Below are 22,194 nucleotides of genomic sequence, written 5' to 3'. Positions count from 1 at the left end.
TAATGGGTGGCAGCAGGCTGGGCTGGCGGTGCTGCAGGGATGGGTGCAGGTATTCGGGCAGCTGCTTCCCTTGCCCAGGAGCCTTGCAAGAGCCTGCAGAGGCTGTGACCTTGCAGGGTCCCCGTGCGGCTGTGGGGCCTGGGGATGATGCTGGCAGTGGGGCAGGCAGGTGCCACTCAAGGCTTTGATGTGGCAGTGACAATCAGCCCCGTGCCCTTTCCCCGGGTGCCAGTGGGGAGCAGGACAGGCACTGCCGGGGCCCTGGCACCTGCACCGGCTCCGTCCATGCCGCGCTGCCCCCGCAAGCCGGCACGGAGGCGACTTGCAGGACTTGGCAGCACTGAGAGCTTCCTCCTCCATCTGGCCACAGTGCTGCCCCCCCATCCCTCCCATCCTGTCTCCCCCAGCCGCTCCAGGCAGCCACCCAGCAGGTGACGCTGCCCAGGATGATGCCAGGGGACAGCTGTGCCTGAGGAGTGTCCATGCTGGGCACAAGCAGTCTCCCAGCACTGGGAGCATCCTCCAAACACCTGCCAGAGCCAGCTGGGCTCTAGGACTGCAGGGATCCCCTGGGCCCATCCCCATCCCAGGAGCAGGGGTGTCCACAGGGGTGCGCAGGGCAGGAGGATGGAAGCAATGCCCAGGGCTGGTGATGAGCCCCCGTCTGCCCTTCCCATGGGATCCCAGCCGACAGGGCAGAGTTGGGCACTCGCCAGCCCATCAGCTGTGGTCACGCTGCCGGCACCAGCAGCTGGAGTGCCAGGGCGGCTGGCCACAGCTCACGTCAGCCTCATGCTTCCCGTGGCAGCAGGGACGGGGGCTGCTTCACCCACCTCCCCCCAGCTTGGGGACAGCACTCCAGGCCATTGAGCCCCAAGGAGGGCATGCCCAGCTTAGCACTGGGCGCTGGCACAAGGGACGGCCTGTTAGCTTGGCCACAGCTCTTACTGGGAGCAATCCCTGGGCACACTGGGAGCTACTGGGGGAGGATGTGCTTAATGAGCCGAGGCATCTCCAAAGATTGAAAGACTCAAGGACCCATCCCAGGAACAAAAGGAGGCGTTTGTCAGGCGCTGAGAGACGGGCTTGTTAATTCCTCCTGGCTGTCACACTTATCTGTAATGAATTTGTGCTCTGCTGTATTATTTTTAATACAATAGGAGCGGTGCTGCCCGCCCACCGCCCGGCTGCCGGGAGCGCTGACGTCAGCGCCCGGAGCAGGGCTGCTGCAGGACGGATGGACGGATGGACAGATGGACAGATGGACGGGCCAAGCGCAGGCCTGTCCTGCTGCCCACACGCCTGTCCCACCAGCAGCAGAGGGGCAGAGCCAGGCTGGGCACGAGGGCAGGAGGCATTTTTTTCCATGGAGGTGGAAAAAGGAGTTGCTGGTCAAAGCCATGGTGGAAGGAGGCTGAGGGCTCAGGGCGGGCAGAGATGGGGTGCTCCAGGGAGTACTTTGGGGAGCAAGTGCAAGGAGGTGAACAAGAGGGCCATGTCCTTGATGTGGTGGTGTCCCCATGCTGGGACCTGTTTGTGGCAGCAGCTGTGCGCGGGGCAGGAGCCGACAGCGGGTGCACACACGTGGGTCTGTCGGTGCCGCATCCTTGTGCAGGTGCTGGGCTGGCACTTGTGTGCTGGTTTTGTGCCCCCCGCCCCAGCTGCAGGATAGCTCCCCACTGCTGCCCCCCATCCTGCATTGCCCCATCCTCCCAGCAGCAGCACCGGCAGTGCCCAGCAGCACCGACAGCATCTCCACAGCCCGCACTGTCGGGTTTGTGGGGGCAGCTGCAGCCTGTCCCAGCTCCCCGCAACCTCCCACACGCGGAGGCGGGTGGTCCCTCAAATGACCCCGCACCCAGACCCTCTCCAGCACTTTTCTGGGCTGTAGCTGTGAGATTCCCCACAGGGCTGCTCCTCCAGAGCCTCACCATTAAACACCAGCCTGGCTCAGAGCGCTGCTAATCTGATTTGCAAAGGGCTCGTCTTATTTCTAATAACCCAGGGCTGGATTAATTAGGAGGCGCCGGCTGCACCTCTGCGGGGTGGCAGGGTTGGCAGTGGGGCACATGCCTGTCCCCAGCACCTCTCCTTGCACTGGGATGAGGATGGGAGACCTGGGGGGAGCCCTGTCGCACAGCCGGGGGGGACACAGGAGGGGCTGCAGGAGCCTGTCTCCCTTTAGGCAGGTGCAGGGGGGCAGGCAGGGTAGTGCCCCCCATTCCGGGCCCGAGGATCCCCTGCCGAAGGGGGTCCTGAGCTCTGTGGGCATCACAGCCTGGACGCCACCGTACAGCCCCCCGCCCCACTTTGGGATACCCCCGGGGGAGCTGCACCAAAAATCCAAAACAGGGGCCTCCAAGTGGTGGCTGTTGGGGGGTGTGTGTGTGATGATTTATCAGGGACTTTAATTAAACTCCCGCAGCCACCGTGCACTGTGGAGGGAGACGGGGTTCTGCAGCTGGGGGTGCTGGGGGAGGGAGCATGGGGGGGCAGACTGGGGCGCGGGGCAGCTCCGGCTGATTAATGCCTCGTTTCGCCCATTAATTGCCGCGGAGGTGAATCACTGACCTCGCGCAGAAAGCACTCCCCGCTGGGGGGGGTGGGGGGTGGTGGTGTCGTCGGGGGGGTGGGGGTCGTCGGGGGAGGGGGTCGTCGGGGGTGGCCCCGTCTGCATTCTGGGGAGCGGTGCGGGAGCGGTGCGGGGCTCCCGGGGGCCCCGCCGAGCCGCGGGATGTTTCCCCGGGGGTCGTGCGGCGTTTCGCGGAGGGCGAGGGTCTGTCCCGCGTACCCCCGCCGCGGGGGGCCGGGCTGCGCTGTGCCGGGGCGGGGGGAGTCGCCCCGGGCGGGCCCACGCGTGCCGCCGGGGGCGGGCAGGGGCCGGGCCGCGGCGGGGCGGGGCGGGAGGGCGGAGCGGCGGCAGCGGAGAGCGGCGGCGGAGCCGGTGAGTGCCGCGCCGCGCCGGTGCTGAAGGGACAGCGCCGCCGCTGCGGCACCGGGCGGCCCCGGGCGGCGGGCGGGGCCCCGCGCCGCATCCACCGGGGGGGCGGCGGGTCCCCGCGGCACCGCGTCCCCTGCGCGACCCCCCCCCCCCCCCCTCCGCGGCTCCCGCCCTCCCTGTGTCCCTGCGCCCCCCCCCCCCTCCGCCGCGTCCCCGGTGTCCCCTGCGCCGCCGTTGCGTGTCCCTCGTTCCGGGTCCCCCCGCGTCTTCCTTGCCGGCGCACCCCCCCAAACCTGCGGTGCGTCCCCCGGGTTCCGCACCCCCCTGCGGTGCCGGTGTCCCCCGCATGCCGGGTGTCCCCTACGTCCCGTGTCCCCGCTGTCCCCCGCCTTTCCCGGCGCCCCCCCGTGTCCCCTGCGTCGCTGCAGCCCGTGCGGCTCCGGGGTCCCGGCGCCTGCCAGTGTCCCCCCGTCTGCTCGTGTCCGTCGTCCCCCCCCGCGGCTCCGGTATTCCGGTGCCCCCCCGTGTCCCAACGGCCCTGGTGTCCCCTGCACCCTCCCTGCGGTCCCAATGTCCCAGCCTCCCCCGGTGTTCCCGCATCTCCGGTGTACCCCAAGCTCCCCCTGCATCCCCGGGGCTCAGCACGGTACTGTCTGGAGCCACCCCACCCCCCCCACCCCCCGCCAGGTGCCACGGGGTGCCACAGGGCTGGGAACAACAAACTTCCCCGTGTCCTCGTTCGTGGTGCCTCCCACAGCCCACTGCGGGGTCTCGGGGAGCTGGGGTGGGGGCATCCTCGAGGCTGCGGCACCCACTGGGTGAGAGCACACGCACGCACACGCACACATACACCTACCCGCTGCAAACCGCACACCCAGGCTGTGAGCGCAGCCTGCAACCCCACACGCACACACAGGGCATGCAGGGGGCACAGGCACACACACCCCCACACACACACACCCCGCCTGCAATCCCCCACATGCATACACACACAGAGCATGCCAACAGCCTGCAACACCCCCACACATACACACACGCGGCACAGTCTGCAAATTTGTGTGCACACAGCCCCCCCCCCCCCCATCCAGCCTGCAAACCCACGGACCTGCACATACAGCCCCCCCACACACACACAGCCTGCAACCCCTTCACACAGTGTGCAAACACGTACATGCAGCACAAACACACACAGGGCGCACAAACGCAGCCTGCAGACCTGTATGCACACACTCGCCCATGCAAGCCCTTGCACACACATCCGCAGAGCTTGCAAACCCTGAAACTCACGCACGCACGCTCAAAGCTTGCAAACAGGCTGCAAGCCCGCACGCTGTGTGGGCACATGCAGCTTGCAGCCCCACAAACTTATATACAGATGGGTGTGTACCCCCCCTACTTCCCCCCTGCAGACACAGCCTGCAGCCACCCGCAAACACACCTCTTGACCAAACACAGCTTGCACATGCAGCTCGCACACACCCCGCACGCAAACACAGCACACACATGCACAGACCGTCCTGCACATGCAGTGTCCCTGCACAGCGTCACACATCTCCAGCACCCGCAGGGATCACACCCAGAGTCACAGGCTGCTGCTTGCAACCCTGACAGCCCCCAAACACTGTCACAACCTGCCAACAGCCTCTGCTCCATCCCTCTGCAGAGCACATGCATTGCCATAGACACATGCGCACACATGCAGCACCCCGTGTCCGGTTGTGTTGCGCTGGCATCCCCCAGGCAGGGTCTGTTGTCATGGCCCACAGCAGGTGGTGGCATGGTGGGTCCCCATCCTGCCAGCCCCCAGGCAGCACCCCAGGGCTCCCCGGCTCCTGCTGCACCACTGAGGCAGTGCTGAGGTGGAGAGTCCCTGCCTCGGACCCTCCACAAGTCCCCAAGGCCAGCAGGGATGTGAGGAGGGGGCCGGGGGGAGCAGGCACTGCCACTAGGCAGATCTGTCCACCCTCTGCCTGCAGACCCCAAAAGCTCCCTCTGCCCATCCTGGAAAGCATTTGGGGCTGGAGATGCGGAGTCCATCCCTCATGCCTGGGTGGTGGGGACCCTGAGCACTGCACCCCCGACCGTGTCCCTCTGCCCACGCAGGTGGCCCTGGTCGGCAAGCCCGGACAGCAGTGGATGAGCGCTGGGCACTGGCCTAGCCGCACGCACACACCGGCACCATGGACTTTGTCATGAAGCAAGCGCTGGGCGGTGAGTGGATGCTGTCCCCCCTCAGGGTTCCCCCTCCAGGAGTGATTCTGGCTTCCACACCCCAGGGAGCATGCTGGGAGGGACATGGCAGGGGTACAGAGCTGCGGGGAGAGCCACCAGCAGCAGGGAGCTGCTGCCGGAGCCCTCCGGGGCTCCTGTTCCCAGCACCGGCAGCGCCTGGCTGGGAAATCCCAGCTCTCCCGCTGCTAAGTGGGATTCCCTGGCGGGTCCCCTGGGTGCCAGCAACGAAAGAGCTGCTGGTGTCTCCCCCGACTGACGCCAAACTAGGGCAGCACAGCCAACCTGCAGCACTCCGCATCCCCTCAGCCTCCAGAGCCTGTGTGCAGCCAACTCTGGCACGGGTGGCCCTGAGGATGTCCTGGGTCATCCTTGCTGGGGGGCTCCATGCCCTCTCTACCTCTGCAGGGGTTTGGGGAGCAGGCGCTGGGCTGCAGCACCCCTTGGGGACCAGCCAATGGTCTTGTGCTGTGCAGGGGCCACCAAGGACATGGGAAAGATGCTGGGGGGTGAGGAGGAGAAAGACCCCGACGCGCAGAAGAAGGAGGAGGAGAGGCAGGAGGCCCTGCGCCAACAGGAGGAGGAGCGGAAAGCCAAGCACGCCCGCATGGAAGCTGAGCGGGAGAAAGTCCGGCAGCAGATCCGTGACAAGGTGGGCGCACATCTCCCCTGCACCCACCCCTACCCACAGCAGCCGGGGTAGGGCTGGGACAGGGAGCCAGCGTGGCCAGGGAGGAAGGTGGCCTGAGGCGGTGGTGATGGGCACAGGGCAGAGCACGGGCAGTGCCCACAACCTGCCCTGCTGAGGACCTGTGTCCTTGCAGTACGGGCTGAAGAAGAAGGAGGAGAAGGAAGCAGAGGAGAAAGCTGCACTGGAGCAGCCGTGTGAGGGCAGCCTAACGCGCCCCAAGAAGGCGATCCCGGCGGGCTGCGGGGACGAGGACGAGGAGGAGGAGGAGAGCATCCTGGACACCGTCCTCAAGTACCTGCCTGGCCCGCTGCAGGATATGTTCAAGAAGTAACAACACCACCGACCCTGCCATGGGGTGTTGGGGCACGGGCGCCCTCTCCCCTCCAACCCCTCCATCAGTTCCCTTGGCCCCGTGGGGGGGGTGTCCCTGCACCCCCTCCCCATTCCTTTCCCCCTTTGCCCTGACCACACCAAAAACCCGCCCCGTCCCGTCTAGGCAGGGCCCCCCCACCACGCCGTGCCAAAGGGGAGCGGCCCTGGCTGGACAGGGTGAACAGGGACCAAATGCACTGATGTAACCTCGTGGCAGGCTGGGGGCACCCCAGGCCCTACCGGCTCCCCCGGGGTGGCTCCCTGTGCCCCCTGCCCTGCCCCTGCTGCCCTCCCAGGGGACCCCGGCAGGCTTTCGCTTGCCTGCCCTCGTCCCCAGCACTGCCATCCCCCTGCCCTGTCCCGCCCTGGGCCAAGCCCAAAGCACAAAGCCAGGCGCCCTGCCCGCAGCTCCCCCATCCCCGGTCCCGGGAACGGGGGTCCCCCGGGGCTGCTCGGTGTGCCCCAGCATCGGGGGGTTGGAGGGGACCCCCCTCCCCGCATCTCTGGCCCCATAGTTAAAGCCATATCAGTTAGACTGCAATACTTCAGCACCGGGAGGAGCGGGCACCGCGCTCCGCCGACCGTGTACAAAGGCACGTGCGGGGCAGGGACCCCCCTGCCTCGTCCCCCCACCCCGTCCCCGCCATCCCCACCGCTCGCTCGTCTGTGTCTCAGCCCCACTGGCCCCCGTTCTCGCATTAGTGTCTCTGTGCCAGGGTGCGCCCCGTCGCTCCATGCGTCCTCGTGTCCGCTGCTCACACTCCCCACCCGCTCCCCGAGTCCCTGCTGTCCCTGGGGCCACCCGCAGCGCTGAGCCGAGAGCCCCCGCCGCACTGCCGGGGCCCCCACTCTGCCCCCTGCAATAAAGCCAGCACGGGGCTGAGGGCTGCCGGGCCAGTCCCGGGCTGGGAGTGCCCGGCTGCCCCCCACCCAACGCTGGACACACACGGGTCCCCGGGGCCTGGGAAGGTATCCCTGGGCAAGCAGCCCGGGCATGTCCCAGGAGCTGCTGCTTGCACCCCAACGGGGAGACGTGGGGGCATGCCCTCATCCCCGTCCGTCCCTTGCCGCACCGTGCTCCTTCTTCCCCGTGCTTCCTCTGCCACAGCCCCCAGCTGCTCACCAGGGGCTTCCCTGGGAGGCGGCGGGCAGCTCGGGGCCCCACAGACATGCTGTGACCATCCTGCTCGAACTAGTCTTTGACAAACTAATAAAATAAAGGGATTTGTACATTGCTCCGGCCTCTGCTCAGCCATTGCTTCCCTGGGCCCCCACACCAGCTCCCTTGCCCCTCCATCTCCCCTCCAGAGCTGAGACCTGGCAGTTCGTCACTTAAGGAGAGGCCACAGGGCCCAGCCTGGGCAGCACCCAAGCCCAGCCACAGGTGGAGAGAAGCCACACACGGCTCCCAGAGCCCTGCTCAGTCCAGCTGCCTCCCCACACCCCCATGCCCACCCTGCAGGTGCCCTCTCCAGGGCTGGGGACAAGGTAAAAGGGATGGGTACTGGTGGGACCCCGTCCCACAGACATGGCACAGGAGCTTCTGGCCCTTCCCCCTGACTCTGGGACTCTCCTCACAGGATGACTTGACCCTGGGGTACAAGGGCTGTTTCTTGTGGGTCACGGGCACAAGGCTACGGGCAGGGCCTGGGCAATCGGGCACCTCATGCCCCCCAGCAAGGCAGGGCCCCTGGCAGTGCTCAGATGTGGCACAGCCTCTGTCCGGAGCCAGCCTCAGCTTCGACTGATTTGCCATCATTTACTAGCAAACAACTCAGGCGTTACCCAGGCGGCATCAGCAGAGCAGCCACCTGGAAAAGCTCGTGTCAGAAGAAAATATTAGGGTAGGAAATGATAGAGATCTTGCAGGCAAGGTCTCCATCACAGGCAGGCTGTGCCTGCACCTCCTCTGCAGCAACCGTCTCCCCTGCGACCCAGCATGCTGGCACAGGGCACAGGTGGGAAGACAGCCCCACAGCTCTCCTAGGGAGCAGGGACGGGGCAGGCACTCCTTGTCACCCCTGGCAGGGGTACAGGGAAGGGCTCTGCCCAGGGCTGGTGACCGTGGCATTGAACAGGCAGCATCTTCTTCTGGGGCCTCAGCGCTGCTCCATCCATCCAGGATGCTGCCAGGAGAAGGGTTACAGGACTGGGACAGGTCCCTGCGGCTGTCCCCATCCTCTGTGCAGTGTCCTTGCTGTCGCCTGTCCCCAGTGTGGGGGCGCAGCGCCCCCTGGCGGGGTGACAGCGCAGGACAGGAGACAGGGACAGCGGGGGCAGCCCCGCAACACAGACCCCTTAGTCAGGGCCTTGCCATGGCCAAGGGGAAGGGAGAGGAGCTCCCAGGACAGCAGCTCAGCACCCGCTTTCTCCCCTACTTCTGCCCCCAAAGCAGCCACAGGCACCTTCGTTATGGAAGAGGATTTATCAAAATTAGAAAAAACCACCACATGTACAAAAAAGAAATAAATGCCCCAGCTGGGGAAACATCCCCTAACTTGCACTCCCTTACCCTCCCCTTACTGCCCCAGTGCAACGAAGGGACACTGGAAGGGGAAGGGGCAGGCTTTGCTCCCAGGGCCGCCCATACCAGCAGGCCGCTGGGGGCAAGGGGACAGTCACGGCTTATCACTGCTGGGGAGCCTGGCCAGAGCAGAGCTTCTCTCACAAGGAGGGTCCTCAGCAGTCACCTTCAGTGACTGACTTTCTTTGGCCACTTGCCTGTGGAACAAGCCCCCCACACCCCAGACAGGAGGCGGCAGCCCTTGGGTGGCGAAGGGGGCCCTGCTAGCATCCCCCCTGTCCTCCCCAGCACACAAGCTGCTTTTTTACAAATGTTGCCGAGAGCAGTACGCACAGAGCTGAGCCAAAGGTGGCAGCACTGCCAACCAGGCAAGGAGGGGGGCAATCTCCTCACCCCAACCTACACTAACTAAGCACTCTCCCATCCCCGTGAGAGCAGGCAGGCATTGCCTCCCCCGGCGCGGTTTCATTAGGAGTCATTGGGGAGCCCAAAGAGCTTGACGGTGCCTGCCTCCCGGCTGCTGTCGTATTTGCCATCTTTGTCGTCACAGGCGAAGGCCAGCAGCGGCCTCTTCGGGTGCCAGGCCACTGTGAAGGTGGGGGACTCACACTGCACCTCCCAGAGCTTCTCTCCTGCATGGAAAAGGGGCCACGTCAGCCTGGAGAGCCTCTGGCCCTCCGCTGCACGCTGCCCCAGAGCCAAGCACCTGCTTCTTCTCTCCCGCACAAGGCAGAGGAGGAACAAACACTGCTTCCGCGCCTTTTAATCACCTGGCGACAAGGCACAGACATGACGTGCACGTCTACCACACACCAACGAGGCAGAGGCTCCCCCTCACGGCGCTCTGCTCTACACAGCCAGGCTCTTCAGCAGCAGACCGATTCCCCCAGCGCCACCCCAGCTCCACCAGCACTTCTCCATCCGATTCCCCCCTTGCTGTCTCCCAAAAGGAAACTGTTACCTGTCTCCACCTCTGCAATGTCAATGAAGTGATCTTCTGATGCCGATGCCAGCATCTTGCCATCATGGCTAAAGCTCAGTGTCCGCACAGGCCAGTCAAGCCTGCAGCAACAGAGTGAACCACACGGTGAGCCACCTGCCTCACCCTCACTAGAGAGGGGAGGCAAACAGCTTCTGGACAGCACCACCTACCTTGAGAAGCACCTCACACACACCAGTTCATCCACATCCCAGAGGCTGACTAACGCGTCAGCACTGCCCGTAGCAAAGTACTTCCCCATGGGATCAAACTTGATGCAGATGCAGTTTGAAGGATGGGCGTTGATGGACTGAATAGGTTTCAGCTCTGGGTAGCTGCAGAGATCAAGGGAGAGGGCAGGAAGCAGTGAGAGAAGCATAGGGCTCGTCTACAAGCAGGGCTGGCATGAGGCACACCAGGACTGTAAGCAAACCAACTGGTCCAAGGCCACACTCTTGGAAACCTGGAGTGCCAAGTGAACGAGGCAGAGCATCAGGGTCACTCTTGGGAAGCCCAGCCCAGAACTGAGGCAACCACAGCTCCAGGCAAGTGTGTTCCAACCAAAGGGTTGGGAATCACTGGGGTGGGGAACTTGCGTTCCCCAAAAGCAGCAGAAGGACTTGCAGACTGATGTCTGTGGCAGCCAGCCCTGCTACCCTGCCCATCAGCCACCACAGGCACCTACCTGAGAATGTTGATGCAGCCATTCCCGTTAGTGAGGAAGAACATGTTGTTATCATTGTTCCAGGAGATCTCATTCACCTCAAACTTGAACTGTTCCTCAGCTTTGGAGCGATGCGTCTTGGCATCAATGAAAGTTACCACATCATCCTTGTTCCCCACTGCAATGGTCTGTCCATCAGGGCTCCAACAGATGTTGATGTTCTCCCCTGGAGGGACAGAAAAGCAGCAGGCCCCATTTCCACACAACAATCCACAACAGCCATGAGTTAAGCAGACAGGCAGCTTTTATTCCTGATCTAAGGCCATAACCTGCTCCACTAACTCCAAATCACTCCCAAACAGGAAACAAACTGCCAGGTCTGCACTCCAACACACAAACCCTATACAGTAGCTGTCCAGCAAGTATGTATAGTTCTTGACAATCAAACTTAACAGAACTGCAGCTTCAAGCCAACAAGACTACATCGCTGCCCTTCCCATTTCAGCCAAGATGGGACCAGAGCAACCACCAAACAAGGTCCACTCAAATATCCTCCGAATCCAGTGATCCTCAAGATCCAGAAAAAGTGGAAGCCCACAAAAAATACCTATGATGCAACAAGGCAGATTGCAGTTATGCTATCTTACAATGCCATTTCCAGCCCTGGCAACTCAAAATCGGAGATTTCCAAGAACAGAGATGGTATCAGAGTTAACCAGTACACAAATTCAAGTAACTTTCCTGAATCTGTTCAGACTTTTACTTCTACCATGCCTCTCTGCAGATGTGCCTTTCCTCAGTCTCCAGCCTCACAGCCCACAGACTTGAGAGACAAGTACACAGGACATTTTAACAGCCAGCATTGTATTTCAGTAGTTTCTCCAGTCCTGACCCCAGAGTAAATCAGCCCTCACGTTCACTGCTGCTCCTTATGGATGAATGCAACGCAACGATAAAAGCAGTCAGCAAAGATGCCCCGATTGCCAATACCCACAAGACGCATCCAAAGCACGGTACCACTGCAGACAGGTCCAGCGCAGCCAAAGTTCTGCCGGGACCCAACAGCAGGGACTCACCTTTGGTATTGACAGTGGCAATGCACTTGGTGGTGCGGACATCCCAGATGCGGATAGTTTTGTCCCCCGATGCTGTGACGAAGAGGTCAGGGTTGCTGGGATGCCAGCAGAGCTGATCCACGCTGTCCCCGTGACCTCGGTAGTTGTTCTCCTTCACCTGGAGGGAGAGGACAGCCATTGATGGGAGGATGAGGCTGGCTCAGCTCCTGCTCCTGCCCCGGATCCCAGTATGCTGCACCCATACAGCCCAACAGCCCCAGCGCTATTTCAGCCGCGCTCCCCCGCCACGGCCGGAGGGACCCTCCCGCCGCCCCAACCGGGCACCAGCTCCAGCCCCCGACTCTGGCCCCGGCCCCCTCCCGGCACGGACCCCATACCCGCTCCCAAGCCTGGAACCCACCACCGGGGCCCAGTCCCGGTGTGAGACACCCGTCCCAGGCGGGGTCCCCGGTACCGGCCCCAACCACCGGTGCCGGCCCGAGGGCTGCCGGGCTGCCCCGCTACCAGGTGCCCCTGGGTCCGGTACCCACCGGCGGCGGCCCGCCCGCCCGGTGCCGGGGGAGCTCACCAGCCGGTCCTTCTCCAGCAGGAAGACGCTGGCGGTCTTGTCGAAGGAGCCGGAGGCGAGGCGGCGGCCGCAGCAGCTCCAGGCCACCGAGTGCACCTTGGCGCCGTGCGCCGGGAACTCGCGGCTCCGCGTGTTGGCGCGGAACAGCTCCTGCATGGCCTGCACGTAGGGCGACAGCGCCATGGCGGCGGCGCCGCGCCGTCACCGGGCCCGCCGCCGCCCCGCCCGCCGCCGCGGCTGACGCAGCTTCCGCCGCCCGCCTCGGCCGGGCCCGGCCCGAGGCCCCAGCGCTGCCGCCGCCGGCCCGCGGGGGGTGGAGCCGCCGGCCGCTGCCAAAATGGCCGACAGCGTCATCGTCATTAGCGACTCGGACTCGGAGAGCAGCCGCCCGCCGCCGCTCCCCGCGGTGAGTCGGCGGCCCGTGGGGCGGGGCGGGGCCGGGCCTCCCGCCGCGCGCGGCGCCGCTGCCGCTCACAAACATGGCGGCGCTTCCGCCGCGGGCGGGACGGGAGCCGCGGGAGGTCAGGAAGCGTCAGGGGCCGTGGAGAGGCGTGCCCCGCCGCGCGTCCCCGGGGAGCCCGGTCCCCTCGGTCACGGGCCTCGCATCCCCCGAGGACCGCCCCTCCCCCGCCTCCCAGGCCTCGGCCACCTCCCGCCAGCTGGGGCCCGGTCCCCAGGCGTGTCACCCCGGGGGTCCCAGCCCCCTCGGTCGCGTCCCCCCGGGAAGGCCCGGCCCGCAGCCATGGGGAGGCCCGGTTCCCTCAGCCGCGCCTCCAGGCGCGTTCCAGGGCTCAGCCCCCGGGCACCCCGCCGGCTCTAGGCCCGGGCCGTGGCGGGGCGGCCGCCATCCTGTCACCTGGGCCACCCCGCAGGCGGGGACAGCGGGCCGGGGCGGCGGCTCAGGGCGGGAGGTGCGGCCAGGCAGGGCCGTGGGCACGGGGCAGCGCGCTGACCGCGCCACCGGCCGCCGCAGGCCCCGGGCCCGGTGTGGGGTCAGACGCCGACAGCTCCGCGGTGTCCGGTGCGGCAGGGCTGGCGGGGGCCGCGGCCACCCTGTCCCTCCGCGGCTCCACCGGCCCCCCGCAGCACGCCGGGCCTGCTGGGTTTCACCTCTTCCCGAGGCCACCTGCGGCCCCTCCTTGGGAAAGGCAGCAGGTCTGAGTCAGGGTTAAAAATTGGGTTTAAACTGCCCGTAAAACATGTTCCCGCTTTGAGATGCTGAGGGTGGTTTTTTTTTCCAACAGCAGACAGGCTCCGACCCCTCCCAGGCACGTCCAGGTCCGGGGAAGCGCCGTGCCTTGCCTGCCAGCGGCGCGGGCACAGCCGCCTCCCCCACCTGCTCCTGCTGCCCCTCCGACGGCCGGTCCCTGGAGCTCCAGGTGCTGTGGCCCAGCAGGTCCTGGGTGGGAATCCATCCCCGGAGTCTCAAGGCTGCTGTAGCTCTGGCTTGGTGCCACAGATGTGATGGTAGCTCTGTTGCCCACCACTTCTGTCTCTGTAGCGGGTGAGGTCACGCTGCAGGGGTGGTGCTGAGGTTTGGATCCTGCACCGCTCCTGCCAGCGCTGAGCAGGAGCCCCTGGGGATGGGGGACAGGAGCACTCGCTGCATTCCCCGTGCCCTCCCCGGGCACCCCAGCAGGGCTGGCATTTCCCCATCCCGGGAGGGAGGTGAGCAGGCAGCCAGGCTCACTCTGGGATAATGTGAGAGGTGTTTGGAGGGGAGGATGCAGCCGTTTGCCATAAGGAGCCCTGGGGGGAGCAGGGGGGTTTCTTTCTGCCAGGAGCAGGGAAGAAGAGCCTGGGTCAGGCTGGGGCTCTGCCATGTTGCCGGGGAAGGTTGACACCAGAGCTCGGTGCCACTGCACCTGTCCCCTTCGGCCAGGCAGTGGGGTCTCTGCCTCTGGTTTCTCTTCCTGAGCTGGGGCAACGGTGCCGGTATGGCAGAGGTCCCTGGCAGTGGAGGACTGAGGCTACCATCGCTGACAGTGCTGTCCCCTCTGTCCCTACAGGAGATCATTGATCTGACCTGTGAGGATGTAAGCACAGAACAGGCGCCCTGGAGCACTCTTACCATCATTGACCTGACAGAGGACACTTGCAGCCCTCCACACACCACTGGCGGGGCTGACCAGGACCACAAGCAGGTGCCTGCTGCCCTGGCAGCACACATGTCCCACCCACAGCTGTGCTCCACCACAACGCAAGAAACAGAGGCGATAGCGGGGCCGAGCCCAGCAGCACCCTGGCACAGTTCTCCTGCAGAGCCCAGTGCCATCACGGACACAGCAGAAAGCACAGAGAGATGGAGCTGTCTCTCTATCACCTCCAGCCACCACAGTTCCTCTTGCAGCCTGGAGAAGGACTGCAGCAGTACCACTTTTAACAGTGACTTGGGCTCCCTGGCTAGCATGCAGCTGGACTCAGACCTGCTGTCTCTGTCCCCCTCCAGCTTGGACAGCAGCAGCAGCTGGAAAGCCGGTGGCCCAGAGGAAGAGACTCCCCACCTGTGCCAGCAAAGGGAGCTCCCCTCGAGACTGAGCCCTGCCCCAGCCATCCCCACAACCCCAGGGAAGGCGCAGGGGCCTTTTCTGGGAGCAGGTGACTTATCACCACACAAAGCAATTGAGCAAGTGATGCCAGACAGGACCAAGGCTGACAGCAAGGCCTGGCTGAACAAACTGCAGTGTTTCAGGAGGAGTGGAGTCCAGCACCTCTTCCTCCAAGGCATAGCATCCGACAGGGAAACACAGCAGGTAAACAGGGTTTAGAGCAGCTGCTGCCAAGCCCAGCCGGAGCCTGCTCAGAGCAGCCCCTGTGGTAGAGGATGGAGCAGGGGCAGCTCCTGCTCTGCTTCCCCTTTTGAGGGGAGCTTTGCCAGGCATTTGGGATCTCTGGTTATTGCAGTTCCCTTCACGGTGGGCCCTACATCACAGCTGGGTTCCTTTGTGTTGGGGGGAACTGGCTTTTATCCATTGCCTTGCCTTGTACGCAGTGGAAACCTGAGCTCATCCCCAGCGGGAAGCTGAGCATGGTGCACACCACCATGGAGGAGAACTTCCTGGAGGGCACCTTGCATTTCCTGAGTGACTTCGTCTCCCGCCAACACTGTCCCCCCAAAGAAATCGTCTCCCATCTGATCAGACAGATCCTGTTGGACCCTCAGGAAGAGGAGATCCTGAAGGACACCTACATGCTGCTGATGAAGATCCAAATGTACGTGTTCCCTTTGCCGTGGTGCCCTGGGACTGGCTAGGTGCTCCTGGGGGCCTGCTCAGCGTAAAGGTTATGTTCTCTGTGGTCATCACCCACAGAACAGGGAGCTATTTCCCCTATAACCCAGGATGATCCTCCTGCCTCCTGTTATCAGCACAGGCACACCCCTGGCTGTCTGAGAGTGGGTCAGGGACAGCCTGTGACACCGGGGAGCCCTCTGTGACAGAGGATCGTGTTTGCCTTCCTCCTGAAGCGTAGAGCGCCTTCTTCACTGCTGTGACATGGCAGAAATGCCTTCCCTGGGCTGCAGCAGGGGCCACTGTCTGGAGGCGATTGGAGCAGTTTCCCTACTGCCCTCAGGGTTCCCATAGAGGGGCACAATGTTTGGTGAGGCCACAGGCCCAAGAGTCCTGGGCTTTTCCATGGAGTACAGCCCCACAAAAAATGAACGTGGTCATGGGAGGAGAAAGGGAGAGGGTGAAGCTGGAGAGGAGAAGGCAGGGAAGGTCCCTGAACAAGTGGGGGTGGGAAGGGCCGGGGGCTGCTGTGCCTCCAGGCAGATGGTTGGGCAGTTCAGCACAAATGGACAGTGCTGTCCTTGCAGGCTCCATCCAGCCGACACCGCCACAGTGGGATGGGACTGGACGCTGCTGAAATACATTATGGAAGACCAGGTATTTGGCACCGCATGTGTCACATCAGGCAGGGATCATCCAGTACGTGGCGCCTGAGGATAAGCGTTGCCCCAGAGCCTCACATGGCTCTGCTTTGCTGCAGTATGGGCCAGTCCAACATGCAGTTTTATTGCAGTCACTGAGGGCAGTAAATACCAGTTGAGTATCCTGCAGTGCTCCCTTACCTGCTGCACAGCTGTAGGCAGGTTGTCCCATCTGAAGAAGGCACAGCAACGGATAAAGCCTCTGTGGGTCACAGCCGTAGTGCAATGGTAGAACAGGTCCAGCAATGCCCTTAGGACGTTGCTTGAGCCAGGCAGACCCTCCTGGAGTTAGTCCTGAGGTACATCAGCCCATTCCCAAGACAGCCGAATTCCCTGGAGCAACTCACCCTGTGGTTCCACCAGGCTCATACCATTTCCATCTGCCCTCAGGAGAAGCCCCCTGGCTGGCTCCTTTTCCTGCAGTATGTGGTGCAGACCCTGGAGGATGACTTCCAGGAGAACCTGAGGTTGCGCCTGCTGCAGAAGTCGATTGCCAAGAAGGTGCTTTCGTGTGACACGTGCTTCAACAATATCAAGTAAGGGATGCCTCCTCCTCCCTTATTCTGAACCAGATGCTGAGAGGCAGGGGCTCAGGGAACAGCTGTTAAGATTCCAGGTCAGACTTTCCAGGAAACAAGCTTGGGAGCCAGAGGGAATTGTAAGGCCCAAGTATAAAGAACCACGGCAGGTTTACAGAAGCAAACCACCAGAGATGATGTGCAAGGCATTTCCAGCCACAACCTAGTGGGCTTTTCCCAGGAATGAGATTGGATTTGCATTGCTCAGGACAGGACTGAGGTGGCAGTCCTGTTGACAAGCATGTAAATCTGCTGCTCAGTAGAACTACTCCCTAACCTGTCCAAGCAGGTGGGATATATTCTTCATCCTTGGGGTCTTTCTTCAAGCTCCAAGTCTACCTAGTCATAATGCAGCAAGACCGGGCTTATTCCCACTGAAGTTCCTGTTTCTGTCCCAGGGAGGTGGTCAAATGGTTGGTCGCAGCAGTTACAGGAGCTGGGTTCTTCCAGGCACAAGAGCAGCCGCAAGAAACTACATCCTCTTCAGCAGAAGCAAAGACTGAACACAGTTCATCTGCACCATGGCTGGCCAGCACTGACCAGGCAGAGGTGGCTCCACCAACTTTCTTCGCTCAGAAGTAAGCCCCAGAAGTCCTGTCTACCTGCTGGCATTATCCTGGGGCCCAAGTCAGGAAGCCAGCACCCAAGCCAGAGTCTCTCAAGTCAGGGGAATCAGGCTGTACCTGTGACCAGTTTTGCTGGTTCTCCTTTGGGGTGTCCATAGACTTGGTGAGCAAGAGACTTCCTTACCTGGTGGGAAATCAGCTCAGTAAGCATCCTGCGCTTGCACATAGCGTAAGGCTGGAGCTTTTTGCCCACAGCTCAGGCTGTCCCAAGCTGCTCCACCACCACTCAGTACAGCTGCCGAGACCTCCCGAGGGCCCACCTGGGGATTAGCTCTGCTTCAAAGAGCTTCAGATTCAAAAGCCATCAAGAGGCACTAAATGTAGCCTGCTACATTCCCCTGTGTCCCTCACTGCAAGGCATGAGGCTGAACTAAGTGCCATCCCCACTGCTTTACTTTGCAAGCCGAGGGGTAGTATCTCGTAGTGCTGACTGTGTCTTTAACCTAGGGTGATGCTCCTGCTCCAGCGGATGTTGTCCATTGCAGTGGAAGTGGACAAATCTCCCAACTGCAGCTCCTCTAAGATCGCAGATGTGATATTCCCGTTTATACTGCATATTCCCCTGCGGAGCCAAAGGTGAGACAAACATGTGCAAGGCAGCATCCGCCTGTGTGAACAATAGTCTTACTCCCAATTTACATCCAAGTCTGGATGCACAAAGTCCCACAGGGTAGAGAAAGACAAGCTCATTTATGGCCCGTCCAGTAAGAGTATGGCTGTATCTCCCATGGAGATAAAACATCACCAGTTGAATATATCTACTCAGCTGGTGTGTTGCCAAGAACATGATTCTCCCTCTTTTTAAAAGTTGCAGGACCTTAAAACTGTAAAGAGGGTCTGAAATGCAGCACTCTGCATCAGCACAGTCAGGTACTGGTAAATACATCACTGACTCCCAGGAGCAATGGGGTAGCTCATCAGAAATACAATGCAGTTCTTACAGCTTCGCCTTGACAGCGTTTTGTGTGCTTCTCTAAGAAATGCAGTATCTGAAGCCAAAGCACAAGGGCCTGACTGGCTCTAGTGTAGACATGAGAGCACCAGACCTGCAGACATTTCAAACCTGTGTTGGCAAGCCCCAGCAGGCAGCTCTTTTAGACCCTTTTAGCAGGGTCTCTGAGCACACCAGGTCTGATCAAGCCAAACTGAATCTAACCAAGCTATCGCTCCTAGGATATATCCTAGATCCATCTGGCTGCTGACCCCACTTCACACTTGCTTGGCTGTGCTCCCTGCAAGTCAGCAGGAATGGGTAACTTCTACACAGGCGGCTGGGCAGGGTGAAGTGAAGCAGCTAAGCTTGCTTGACAGACCATACTGACCCCAAATTGCCACGGGTCAGGCCTAAGGACAAAAACATGCCCATGGCCAAGCTGCGGAACAAAGGTCTCCCTATCACATCTGGTGGTTTTCCTTCCAGTGCACTGCTGGGCAGCCCTGGCAGTCACCCCACATCTGTACCAGATCAGCACCAATGGGACACCGGGAGCATACTGGAGCAGTTGTTCCTGGTCAAGCTGTGCTGTCTCCCCCAAAGTAAATCCCTTTTGTCTTCCAGGGAAGCTTTCTTTAACACCATGGAGAGCCAGCTCCTGCGCTGCAGACTACTAGAACTTGTGTTCCAGCATAGTTGTGATGTACCCACGACCTTGCCCTTGTCTCTGGCCAAGATCCTGTATTTTCTGAACCACTTCTCTGTGCTGCTGAAATACGAGGTATGAAGCCCAACCTCCCTTTGTTTTGTTTTCTCCTGAGAAAACCTCTTCTAATAACCAAATATTGTATCCTGTCATAGGATGATACAGCAACATGGCAAAGATGGGATGAGATGCTGCAGTACTTGAGTTTGCTGCTCCAGAGCTACCAAAATGTGGTACTGGGTACGTAGCCTGTTCTGGCCTTAATAGACACAATCTCATCAAGAGGCTGCAGTGGAACAGCCAAAGTATTCTTCCTCCTCTCTTCTCATCACTCTTGAGCTCACAGCTAAGACACTGAGTCTTAGAAAGATAATGTGCCTCCATCCATGCTAGTAATTATTCCCAGAAGTCAGAGTAAAGAAGTCTTGTTGCCCCAAGCAGAGCACCCAAATTGCTTTGTCAAGTTTAGCCTCTAAGAAATAGTCTGCTTCCTAAAGGATCAACTCCAGCACTGGGAAGTACACAAGGGGGTGCTCTGTACCCACTGTTGTCTAAGTTGCACACACTTAGTGTGAGTGGAAGAATAGGATGGTTTAGGAGGAAAAGCAGAAGGCAAAGAGATGGTAAAGCCAGGACATATTCCGTACTTAGTAAACTGGGCAGAGAGCACCACCCACAGTAGCCATGAAAGGAGCAGCATTTCTGACCCCAGGACAAAACTCCTCAAATTCCTAGTCTTTTTCCAACTTCAGCTGCTTTAGCTTAGGGTTAAGGCTCTTAGGAACCCACGATCACATGTGCATAGAGTCTTTTTCTCCCTGAAGCCCTAGATGATTACAGTTGTTAAGCTCTTTAGAGACTCTCCTTTGCAGCTGGACAGCTATTCAGTCTGGCACTGGCACAGGAGAAAAGGATGCTACAAGCCCTGCCCCCTCCCCACTTCTTGGGCTCTTTCCAGATGCAGACTGAGCTCTGGGAGGGGACAGTTCCTTACACCAGGCTAGTCTCATGCAGAAGCATCAAGGATAACCATGAGAAGATGAGCACAGTTCCCAGCTATTCCTCCACCACAGCACTGTGCTGCCTGCAGGACGCTGCAGTCTGCCCAGTACGGGTCAGGCAGCCCATTACACATTGCCTCTCCCCACCAGCATTTCCTCTTGCAGAGCACTTGCGGAGCTCACTCAACGAACGGATGGATTTGATCATTCAGAAAGCCAAGCCCAAGCTCCAGGATGGTGATGACATCAGCCATCTGGACATCCAACTGAAAATAGAGGACTCCATCAGCCGAATGCAGCAGGTCCTGGGGCAGCCTTTTCCCCTGGAGATCACAGAGAAATTGTGCATGCTTCGGGAGTTGTTCCTCATTGTCACTGCTACCTGATGGAGACCACCACTGCAGCAGGAGACGCAAAGAACTTTATGTTTCCTCTATAAAACCGGATCAAAACTCCCATCTCCTGCTGCAGTCTCAGGTGTCACACATCACGTGGGTTTGTTTATACATTTCTTTGGAAAAATGTCTGGTTTACATGGTCTCGGCCCTTCCTCTCAAACTTGCCTCATCCTAGTTTTATTAGGTACTTTGTACATTTTTAAAAAAATAAATTATTTTTGTATTTATTGGAACTCTTCCATCTTGGTGCCAGCCCTGCCCAAAGGAAGTGCAGAGCTCCATCAGCTTGTACCTTGGGACATTAGACTGATGCGGCCACAAACTCTTGACAGCAGCTCGCACAGCAAACAAAATGCCAAAATACCTCTTCAATATTAAGGATGATATTATAATCCTTAACACAAAAAAAAAAAAAAAAAACACAAACACCAAAACACTAACAACCCAGATGGGGAATGCAGTGAGGGCATTCACAGTGCAGAGATCCCTAAGCCATGCTGGTCAGTCCTCAGGAGAGGAACATTTCTGCTTCAAATCAAATCAAACTACATGAATTTACCCAAGGTGATTAGCATGTCAAGAGGGAGGACTGAATAGCAGCATCAGCTGAAAAGGCTGTGCCTCTCGCTTCCAGCACTGAAGTGTCTGCAGTCCAGGCAAGCATGCACATTATGGAGATGAAAATTGAATTCAAATCCACTGCCATCCACTCAAATCGCAGCTGAGGTCAGAGAGCAATTGGGCATTCCTACAGAAGCTCTCCTCAGACAGTTCAGCAAGCAGCAACAGAGGTTGGGAGCAGGAGATGCTCCTGTAGCTGCCTCCTTTAGCTGCCCCCCTGACAGGGGACCCTTGGCAGTGTCCTAATGAGGAAAGCAGAGCCTAGGAGTATCAGGCAGCACAGGTAGAGCCAGGAATGCAGTAGTCCTGGTATTAGCGCTGCACACACTGAAGATGTGGTGCCTGCTACACAGCAAGGCCTCACCCAAAAGACTGGCTTTAGTTAGCCCAGAACTGCTTGAAAGGGTCTGACTTGGGGCTCACATCTGCTCCTTGCTCTTTAGGAAGCCACTTTTCAACTGCCAGGTGCAGAACAAACTAACCATTCACATGGCATTGCCCCTCTAATCCAGGAATAAGCCATCCAGGGGACAGTGAAATAATATTTTGGGAGTAGTAGCCAGAAGTATTCCCAACAGTGCAAAACCTTAAGTGCTCCCTGCTCTAGAAAGCTGCTCTTCCTGTATGGTATGTTCATTCAGGCGTATTTTCCAGTTAAAAGAACCGAACTGGATTAGACTTCCATAATTAGACAAGAATCAGCATTCCAACAAGAGGGGTGTAATTATGGATGTTATTTTTCAATATGTTGGTCATATCCCCAAGAACTGTGTTGAAGTAAAAATACAGAAAGTAGTATGATATTCTGGAGAGGACACAGTTAAAACCCCAGCCTTCCCAAACTAAACTGTGATATTAGCCTATGTAACAGAGCCCTGGAGCAGCCTCTACCAGAAATACCTGGGTGATTCGGGATCTATTTAATCACTTTTAATTCTGCTAACACTCTAGGAGCACAGGAAACACCAGTGTTCAGCTCAGGCATTCCCAGCACAGGAGAAACACATGCTCTATCAGCAGTACTTTCACAGCTACAAATACTGTAACAGCACTCAAACCAGAACTTTTCAGAGGGCAGCAAAGCTGAGATGGTCACACCACTGAGAGCTGGGCACCTCTAGGCAAATACCAGCCTGGCTCCTACATAGTACAGGTGCAAACACAGCACACAACCTGCAGGAGACAATCTCTGCAACATGAAGAATCACCATTTGAACAGCTCAAGAAAACATAAAAGACTTCCATGTTTAGTTTCACTTGCACAAGCCCCAAGACAGGACTAAGTCTGGCTTTAAACCTATTTCCCCCTGTCAAAAGGGAGTTTTACAAAGCAAACATTTCATCCTACTGCAAGT

General features: G+C 59.8%; 3 protein-coding genes across 10 annotated transcripts; 2 read left to right on the top strand and 1 right to left on the bottom strand.

The window, feature by feature from the left end:
- Positions 1–5,044: 5,044 nt before the first annotated feature.
- Positions 5,045–9,085, top strand: CPLX2 (complexin 2). The gene is made up of 3 exons (XM_080398821.1): positions 5,045–5,152; positions 5,647–5,822; positions 5,995–9,085. The coding sequence occupies exons 1-3, from the start codon at positions 5,122–5,124 to the stop codon at positions 6,190–6,192; spliced, it is 405 nt and encodes a 134-aa protein (XP_080254947.1). The 5' UTR covers positions 5,045–5,121; the 3' UTR covers positions 6,193–9,085.
- THOC3 (THO complex subunit 3) lies at positions 8,640–12,306 on the bottom strand. The gene is made up of 6 exons (XM_080398814.1): positions 12,045–12,306; positions 11,477–11,633; positions 10,422–10,626; positions 9,910–10,071; positions 9,719–9,819; positions 8,640–9,389 (listed from the first exon to the last, which is right to left on the bottom strand). The coding sequence occupies exons 1-6, from the start codon at positions 12,225–12,227 to the stop codon at positions 9,226–9,228; spliced, it is 972 nt and encodes a 323-aa protein (XP_080254940.1). The 5' UTR covers positions 12,228–12,306; the 3' UTR covers positions 8,640–9,225.
- On the top strand, positions 12,250–20,445 carry SIMC1 (SUMO interacting motifs containing 1). Of its 8 annotated transcripts, none has more exons than XM_080398796.1 (11): positions 12,250–12,450; positions 13,292–13,423; positions 14,054–14,797; positions 15,037–15,257; positions 15,862–15,931; positions 16,366–16,511; positions 16,934–17,131; positions 17,627–17,755; positions 18,738–18,894; positions 18,975–19,059; positions 19,971–20,445. In XM_080398796.1, exons 1-11 carry the CDS (start codon positions 12,382–12,384, stop codon positions 20,204–20,206), a joined length of 2,187 nt encoding a protein of 728 aa, XP_080254922.1. In that variant the 5' UTR covers positions 12,250–12,381; the 3' UTR covers positions 20,207–20,445. The 8 variants fall into 8 exon arrangements, with proteins under 8 accessions (XP_080254922.1, XP_080254925.1, XP_080254924.1 ...); XM_080398799.1 differs by having other exon boundaries at positions 13,289–13,423; positions 16,952–17,131; positions 19,986–20,445; XM_080398798.1 differs by having other exon boundaries at positions 13,289–13,423; positions 16,952–17,131.
- Positions 20,446–22,194: the final 1,749 nt, after the last annotated feature.

This window comes from Falco punctatus, assembly GCF_963210335.1.
Source record: "Falco punctatus genome assembly, chromosome: 8".
Taxonomy (NCBI): domain Eukaryota; kingdom Metazoa; phylum Chordata; class Aves; order Falconiformes; family Falconidae; genus Falco; species Falco punctatus.
Note: the sequence above shows the minus strand (reverse complement) of the source record. Positions and strands in the feature narration are given on the sequence as shown.

Coding starts and splice junctions, on each gene's coding strand:
- THOC3 (XM_080398814.1), bottom strand. CDS start 12,227: ATGGCGCTGTCGCCCTACGTGCAGGCCATGCAGGAGCTGTTCCGCGCC. Junction 10,072..10,421: donor GGCTGCATCAACATTCTCAG/GTAGGTGCCTGT, acceptor TGATCTCTGCAG/CTACCCAGAGCTGAAACCTA. Junction 9,390..9,718: donor CATTGCAGAGGTGGAGACAG/GTAACAGTTTCC, acceptor TTTTCCATGCAG/GAGAGAAGCTCTGGGAGGTG.
- CPLX2 (XM_080398821.1), top strand. CDS start 5,122: ATGGACTTTGTCATGAAGCAAGCGCTGGGCG. Junction 5,153..5,646: donor CATGAAGCAAGCGCTGGGCG/GTGAGTGGATGC, acceptor TGTGCTGTGCAG/GGGCCACCAAGGACATGGGA. Junction 5,823..5,994: donor GGCAGCAGATCCGTGACAAG/GTGGGCGCACAT, acceptor GTGTCCTTGCAG/TACGGGCTGAAGAAGAAGGA.
- SIMC1 (XM_080398795.1), top strand. CDS start 12,382: ATGGCCGACAGCGTCATCGTCATTAGCGACTCGGACTCGGAGAGCAGC. Junction 15,258..15,861: donor CTGCTGATGAAGATCCAAAT/GTACGTGTTCCC, acceptor CTGTCCTTGCAG/GCTCCATCCAGCCGACACCG. Junction 17,132..17,626: donor CCAACTTTCTTCGCTCAGAA/GTAAGCCCCAGA, acceptor TCTTTAACCTAG/GGTGATGCTCCTGCTCCAGC.